The sequence below is a fragment of the Poecilia latipinna genome, unplaced genomic scaffold (genome assembly GCF_001443285.1).
Source record: "Poecilia latipinna isolate Pla-1442-1.1 unplaced genomic scaffold, P_latipinna-1.0 Scaffold2602, whole genome shotgun sequence".
In the NCBI taxonomy this organism is placed as follows: domain Eukaryota; kingdom Metazoa; phylum Chordata; class Actinopteri; order Cyprinodontiformes; family Poeciliidae; genus Poecilia; species Poecilia latipinna.
Window position 1 is genome coordinate 36340 of NW_015115218.1, and position 8293 is coordinate 44632.

At 36.7% G+C, this 8293-nt stretch overlaps 1 protein-coding gene and 1 pseudogene across 1 annotated transcript; both read right to left on the reverse strand.

Annotated features, from left to right (window-relative positions):
• On the reverse strand, positions 1 to 1657 carry LOC106938473 (proteinase-activated receptor 2-like). Its single transcript, XM_015020534.1, has 3 exons — positions 1479 to 1657; positions 963 to 1138; positions 1 to 867 (listed from the first exon to the last, which is right to left on the reverse strand). Exons 1-3 carry the CDS (start codon positions 1653 to 1655, stop codon positions 327 to 329), a joined length of 894 nt encoding a protein of 297 aa, XP_014876020.1. The 5' UTR covers positions 1656 to 1657; the 3' UTR covers positions 1 to 326.
• A 3949-nt stretch (positions 1658 to 5606) lies between these two features.
• On the reverse strand, positions 5607 to 8293 carry LOC106938474 (uncharacterized; annotated as a pseudogene).

Here is an 8293-nt window from a genome sequence, read left to right on the forward strand (position 1 = left end):
TATAAAGAAACCTCTAGTTCAATTGAATATTTCTGTTATATATAATAAACATTTCAGAAAAACAGTATGTGGTTCAGAATCAATTACATAGCAGAAAAACTAAATTGTACACAGCTGAATAAATAAAGTTTTACTGCTTTTATAATTTTTTGTTGAAAAACTTTTTTCACTGGAAACTCTGACACTTTCTAAGTGTTTAAACTGACAACTCAGAGAGCCAAGCAGTCAAATCTCATCTGAATGTATAATTATGGATAATTTCTCTCTTGCAAATTATCCATAAGAATTCCATACAATGTAAAAAACTGTTTGTGCTTCTGTGGCACCTAAACTGCTGCAGTATGTTGAGGTGACAAATCATCATCAGTGTTGCTGATCTCCTGATTCTTAGACGTCACACAGCAACACAATGAGCTCAAAACCCTGTCAACCGCACTTTTCCTCAGAAAAATACACATAGCTGAGTCTGCAAGAGGACTAAGAAAAATACCAATTGTAACCCCAGTAAAGACAGGAAAATTTTCATAGGGTTTTTCCACCAGAAAATATATCATGTTGGGGATGAAAAGTAGAACATATATGAGCAACACCGCAACCAGAATTGAAACAATTCGACGTTTTTCCTCAGCAGAGACACTCCGAACTTCAGACAGAGCTTTAATGGTCCCAACCAGGCAGAAGATGAACAAGAGAAGAGGTGGGAGGAGACCAGCAGCCTGAATGATTTTTACAATATGAAATTCCAAAAGCAAATACATGTCAATGTTATTAAGAAAAGAAAAGATCCAGACTGCGACACAGACCAACACAGATGTCTTGATGTTTCTTCTAAATCTGTACCACAGCGGCTTGGCAATGACCAGATACCTGAAACAAAAGATACCTGCTGTCAGACATTACTGATGTAATAATGTCAGAAAGAAACATGTAAGTAAATAATATGCATGTAAACAGTCATTTACCTTTCCAGGGAGATACACATCATGAATCCAATACTGGCTGAAATGCTAACATCTAAGGCAATAATATAGAAAACATGAGGTTCGGGTGAAATCATAGGAATTCTGCTGCAGTACTGCATGATATCAGAAATCAGAAGGTTGAAGATGTAAACTGGAGCACCATGATCTTCTTTCACCTGCAGGGGAAACAAAATGAAAAGTGAACAAAAGCTGAAAATTTAATCTCAAAATTTAAGATGATTCTGCTTCCACGATTGTGCTTCTGTGGCACCTAAACTGCTGCAGTATGTTGAGGTGACATATCATCAGTGCTGCTGATCTCCTGATTCTTAGACGTTACACAGAAACAATGAGGTCAAAAGCCTCATTTTGTTGGGCTTGTGTTGATCAAAACTTTTGATTTCATTTTGATCAACCCTAACCCTTAGATCCAGGTTCAGAGAAAACCAATATTATTAAAAAGAAACTGCATACCACAACGAACATACAGTTAACATACAGTTAACAAGAACTCACCTTTGATAAAACAGCAAACATGGCCACCAGAGTCAGAGGAAGTCCGGCACAAAGGGTGATCAAATTTCCCCAGTGCAAGATTTGCAAAGATACTTTGTCCTCTTCATAAGAACTGTTATTGGTTCTGTTAGATGCATCACTGTAGCTGAAGATGTTCTGATTGAGGGAATCTGCCATTCTTCAATATCAAACCTGCAAAATAATGAATAATGGAGACTTGATTTTTCTCTTAGCTTAGTTCATAAACGTAATATTAAATTTATATTTAAGGGGAAATCCAAGAAAAGCTCTTTTGTAAGGAATCTGTTTTAGTACAAAAATAAAGCACATATGTTAAAAATAAACATTGTAATTTTTGAAAGCAATGAGTGGAAAATTATCCAAATGTAAAGTGTGTCCTCAGTTTCTACCTTATTCTACTGGCATGCAGGTAAATGTTATTTCTAATGTGTTTAATTTCCATGAAATTAAACACAATTAACATAATATTCAGCAGCGTGTAAAATTAATGCATCTTTCTTTCATTTCTCTACATTAAAAGAAAAAAAAAATACCTTTCAAAGTTTAAATGTCTTGAAATGATTCCTGTTTTCAGCCAGTTATCCTTCTCATCTCAACGGTCTGCAGCCTGAGCGATCTGTAGATTTACTTATGTCAGTGTCTGACCAATCACATCTGACTTCTCTAGTAAAGGAAATGGGCGCAGAGATGATGTCATAAGTCTATTTTCTTTAGAAACAGGAAGACAACGTCTTCTAAGATCACATTTATTTTAAAACTCAGTTCTCGCGAACCAACTTGTGTAAAATTTTATTCAGTTAATTTTTCTAGCACCAATTAACAAGAAATATCCTCTCTATGTTCTTTGCAAAAAAAAAAAAAGTTCACAATCACTTCAATCCCTTTTTTCACCTGTTAAACTTAAATGCAACAGATTAAATCCTTCATGTTTTGGACTCTGCTGTCATCTCTAACTTTAGAAACGGAAAGCTGCAGTCATGGAAACATTTCACATTAACTTAGATACACATGTATGTAACAGGGACAAGTATGGAGGTGCTGGGTGCAGGATGTTTGTTGCTTCATCACCATGTTGGTTCTTCCATCTTCCTTTATGTGCTGTTAGCTGGTGGCTGTGACTCAACATGTGTTTGGTCAACTGTGGGCCACAGAGAGACTGGAGCTGCTAGCATAAAAACAAAGGATAAAAGTGGAGCTGGGATGTTGGGAAGGGGTCTGTATCCACGTCAACATCAAATTATGTTTAATAAATAAGACAGCTGCAGCCTGACATGTATAAAAAGGAGAACAGTGAAAGCACCATGACATCATAAACTGTGAAATTTCACGCAACCATTATGTCCAGTTTGACTTGATAAAAAAAAAAAGACCACAGCTCACATAATTACAGCACTGCAGAAATCTGGATCAAGAGAAACTCACAGCAGAAGTGAACTGTCATACATGCAGGTATTATTGGGAGCTATGTGGCAAATATTTGTTCTTTATGGGCAAATCAAATCTAGCTAGCAAGTGGAACTCATCATGAGAAGACGGCAGAAATGGACGGTGCATGGAGTTCTGAAAAAAAATAACTAATAAAATACAGAACCAGGTTAGGCGCTTCGCAAAGCTTCTGTTCCCATGATGCATTGCGTCAGGAAAGCCATCTGTTAAAAATCAAAACAAAAGATCCCTCTCCCTTTCTTTGGTGCATTTACCCATTTCGTTAAGATTTCTTTCCAGTTTACGGCCACTCTGTGTTTCAGGTCTTAAATCATCAGACATCCTCACCCAGAAGACCCAGCTGAGGATGATCGGTGCCCGGTTTGTGTCCAAATTAATTCATTATGACATTACTACAATAGCTTTGTATCATATTCTATGAAAGCTACATACTGCAACATGTGACTGCAGATTGGTCATTTTATAGCCACTGGGTTAACGTGTTATGAAATATGAGGTATTAAAAACTCAAGAAGCTCATGAATGAATAAAGATCCAGATTGTTCACAAATGTATATAAAAAAAACAACTTCGAAATTATTTATACCTTATTTTAAGTCAAGTTTAGTGTATAGACCCATTCAATAAGTTAGAATATTATTGAAAAGCTCATTTACTTCAGTAACTTTATCACTTTGTGTAACACATTGTTGCTTAAATGTACACAGATGGACAATAACCTCTGATTATGAGGATTTTCTACTTATAGCTGATAAAAATTTGATAATGTTAGAATATTACATCAGGCCATGTCAAAATCCTTAGAGGCATTTTTCTCTGGTTGTAGGTTAGAAAATAAGATAAAGTCCTTAAATTTGGAAATAATCCATTGAGGATTGAAAGTGTCACAGTTACCACAAAACTCGGTTTATTTAATAGCTTTTAAAAGAGTAAAAACTATCAAAGGAAAAAAAATGTGAATGAGAAACCAAGAGAAGCTTTTTCACTGTCAGCCAATCTTTCCAACATTTTCACAGAGTAACAGGTGAAAAGACTTGAAACTATTCAGATTCTGGGACAGATTAAAGGTCAAAATGTATCCCACATGTAACCTCCACAACCTGACATTTAAAACCATTACAGTGTAGCAGATTTACAGCTGTAAGAAATTAAAATGAAATGCTCAAGTCTGACTTCAAGAAGCAGCAAAAAGTAAAGAATGAATCTGTTACAAAATATAATGGCTGTAAAAGGAGCTACAATCATCAACATACTTCTAAACTAAATATAAAAATCAAGATTACTTCACCTCAGCACACCATAACATGCTTTCAGGTTTGTGGTGCATGAATACTGCTTCCCTGTGTTTGGTTCTGGTTCTGGTGATACAGAGCAGAACCAGAACCAGGAGACCTGAGGGGTCTGGAAGTTTGATACAACAGCAGCAGATCTTTAATGTATTGTGGTGCTAAACCGTTCAGTGATTTATAAACTAACAACAGTATTTTAAAGTCTGTTCTCTGAGCTACAGGGAGCCAGTGTAGGGACGTTAGAACTGCTGTGATGTGCTCCATCTTCCTGGTTTTAGTCAGAGCGCCAGCAGCAGCTCCTGGATCAGCTGCAGCTGAAGGACTTATTTGTTAGGCCGACCTGTGAAGACGCTGCTGCAGAAATCAATGCAACGGTAAACACATGGATGGGTTTCTCTAGATCTTGCTGAGACTTTAGTCATTACATGTATTTTCATGCCAAGAAACATTTTCTAGCTCATAATACTTTCTCCCATGAATTCCAATAATAAAAAAAATATGGCAGACTAAAATAAGCTTCATGAAGTACATGGTTGTGTATGATTTTCAGATGGTGAATAGTCCAAAAATTGCACTAAAAAGGCTTGGATAGAAAATGTTGCTGTCGTCACAAATATTAAGTCATTTCCTGTTTCTGCTCAGTTCTGAGAAACTAAACAGAAGTTTTTGTTGACCACAGGTAGAGATGGGGGTTTTTTTTCCATTGAAAAAGATTCTTCACCCTAGTAACTCTGTAGATAATGAAAACTAATAGTATATCAACATTAATATATATATATGAACAAAAAAAATAGAATTGTTGGCAGAATTCAAATGCAACAACTTTAAATCATCCCACCTGGGAGTAATGTTTTTTTTTTTTTATTTCCCTTTGTCTATTGATTTAAAGAACTCTCTGATTAATTAATTAATTACTGATTACTGATAATTATTTAATTACTGATTAATTACTCTCTGATTCTAGTCTGATTAAATATTTTTCTACAAATTGAATATTTCAAAAAAATTCCACTGATTTTACACGTCTACTTTGTTTCATGTGGATATACTGTATGTGGTTCAGAAATAATACAATTAATCCACAGCTAAAACTAGTCGCACCATTTTCAGCATTTTTTGATAAACTTTTTGAAATAAAAACTGTTTATGCAACACCTTCTGTTGTACCCGATTAAATTTGATGTTTATTGAAAAAAATGTCAGATACAGAAGTTATGAATCTGAGAATCAAGCAGCTTGTCATCTCTTCAGTTGTTTTAATTTTCAAAGGAAATTAAAGGATAATGAAAAAAATCAAAATAGATCATTCAAATGTAATATTTTTTGCAAGTAATCCATAAGAATACTTTAAGTTGTGACGATATTTATCCACCTAAACAGCTGTAGTTTGCAGAGCAGACATGTTGTCATCATCAGTGCTGCTGAACTTCTGATTTTCAGACATTTTACAGGAACACAGTGAAGCCAAAATCTTATAAACTTCTTCAGAAAAATATACAACACTGAGTCTGCAAGAGGACTTAGACATTGACAGACTGCAGCCACAGCTTCAAAAATGACATTTTCTTTCACTTCCTCAAAAACTAAAAATACAAACAGGCAGAAAAAGTAGAATATATGTAAGCAAAACCACAACCAGGACTGAAAAGATTTGATGTTTCCTCAGCAGAGACACTGCGAGTTTCAGACAGAACCTTAAAGGTCCCAACCAGGCAGAAGATGAACAAGGGAAGAGGGAGGAGGAGAAACACACCCAGTATGGTTCCACTGGTATTTAGCTCAAGGGGAAGATAAACGCTCAAGATGAAAATCACAGAAAGGATCCAGACTGCAACGCAGACCAACTGTTACGCCCCCAAGGTCTAGGGCTTTAGAGGCAGCAACATAAAATGTGTCCAGGGAAACAAGTGGAATGTAAAAAATAATTACAACAAAGGATTTCACAAAACCAAATCACAATACAATTTTAACCCAATTAATGCAAAACAAAAGGGATGAACAAACTCAAGAATGTGAAGTGCAAATTAAAGTTACAAAATGTTCAAACAAACTCAAAACAACCCAAAATGGGAAGAGAGAAAAAAGAAAAACACACACAAAGGGAGCACCAAGCCTCCCAAACACAACTGCTGGATGGAGAAAACTGACTACTCCAAAGCCAAAACAGTTTAGCAGGACGTGCAAGCTTCCTACAAGCTGGCCCACTGGAGGAATGAATTCAGGAGCCTTTAATCCGGTCCAGGTGGGCCTCATCAGTGACTGATTGGCTTGCAATCCCTCTGCTGGTCCAACAGGATCACTGCTCTCTTGCAGCCTTCAGGCAACCAATCAGGAAGGTGTTCTCTCCAGCTGAACCTGCATGACAAAAGAAACCTGCACAGCCTCTAGAGGCCAGCGGCCGTAACACCAACACAGATGTCTAAGTAACATCAGAGGAATTCTGCTGCAGAACTGGATGAGATCCGAGATCAGAAGGTTGAGGATGTAAACTGGAGCAACATGATCTTTTCTCACCTGCAGGGGAACAAAAAGAAAAGGAAATAAAGACAGAACCCACATTTATGTAGTTAGTAGATTTTAGTACCACAAACATAACATGAGCTGCTTCTGTCCTGCTGTATTCCTGGCATGTGTTTTAATTAGCTTGATGACAGAGAATGTCCACTCAGCAGGACAGAGGAAAATTCATGACCAGAGCTGGAGATCAGTTTCTCCAAATGTTCTGAAAAGCACCACAGCCTAGAAGAGTGGTGGTGGTTAGGGTGGTTGTTCTGCAAAAGCTCTGCTGTTGAGTTGCAAAATGATTGCAGCTTGAACCACAGAACCACCAGAGGCTATTTTCACATTTGTGTCTGACACCAACCAATGGAAACCTGAGCCTCTGTTCTGGCACAAATGTATTTTCTGAAACTCAACTCAACTTCCTGTCACAAAACTCACCACACTGATGCCCTTTAAGAACGATAAGCTGTTTTGGTGCAGAAAACTGTGTGAAACTGACTTTCAGATGTATATTGTGTCCATTGTGGGCTGGTGCTGTTAATTATCTCATCCACTTATTCCTGAAATCAGCAAAACTCAAGATTTACCAACTGGAGAACAAAGCAGGAAGACATCTGTGGACAAGTAAACATTCATGTGTTGGAGAAAATTTATAAATTCGGTAAATAACGACACTAATGCAAAGTTGGCATTTTAATGGACTTTTAATGCATCTTTTATAGCAACTTTGCATTAAAGCTGAAGATTATTTTGAAGTGAACAACTTACGTAGCAGTGACTGGTTGTTCAACTCTAAAAGATGTAAATCCACACAACAGCTTCTCTGGATCCTACAGATGCTCCTGGTTTTCCAGATGCACATGTGAAAGAAAGCATTTTTAATTTTGCCTAAAATATCCCAGCATTTTTGAGACCATGAGGAATGTACATGGTTTTACTAACATCTAACATTTAAGAAGTCTGAGATATATGTAATTCTAACGTTTCTAGGGGTGTAGCAATAGCAAACAGCAATACACATGTAAAAAGTTTTTTTCAGAAAAACTGAAACTGCACCTCTGCTGTACAGGAACGGTTAAATGCTACAGTAAGACTCTTGACAACATGCTGTAGAAATAAAAATTGAATTGTGCAGCACAAAGAATTTGTTCTCATTGTATCATCTGAGCTATGCTTGGGCTGTAATTTTATTGAAATAGATTATTTACTGTGGCAAAAAAAAATGTGTCACAGTCAATCTCTTGACTGACAATAGATTATTGACTATTGTAACAGTAAATAGTCAATGACTGTGACGCTTCGATGGAGATTTCTGCAGAGTGTTTGCTCTCCAACATCTAAGTCCAGAAATAGATGCCTTCTCTGACACTGGGTCTCATTTAAAAAGTACTCAGTTTGTTAAAACAACCCTGTTTGTCAAGCAAGAGTATTGATCTTGCTACCGAGGAAGAGTATGCTCCAGCACTAATGTGACTCAAGGTAATGGCTACCTAGTTTTCTGAAAACAGAAAATTAAACACATACCAGTGACCTGTGGTCAGGGGAGGCACCTGTCAT

Excerpts from the sequence above, each read along its gene's own strand:
- LOC106938473 (XM_015020534.1), bottom strand. The coding sequence starts at position 1,655 with ATGGCAGATTCCCTCAATCAGAACATCTTCAGCTACAGTGATGCATCT. Across the intron at positions 1,139-1,478 it reads TGTTTGCTGTTTTATCAAAG|GTGAAAGAAGATCATGGTGC; the intron begins GTGAGTTCTTGT and ends TTTCCCCTGCAG. Across the intron at positions 868-962 it reads ATGTGTATCTCCCTGGAAAG|GTATCTGGTCATTGCCAAGC; the intron begins GTAAATGACTGT and ends CTTTTGTTTCAG.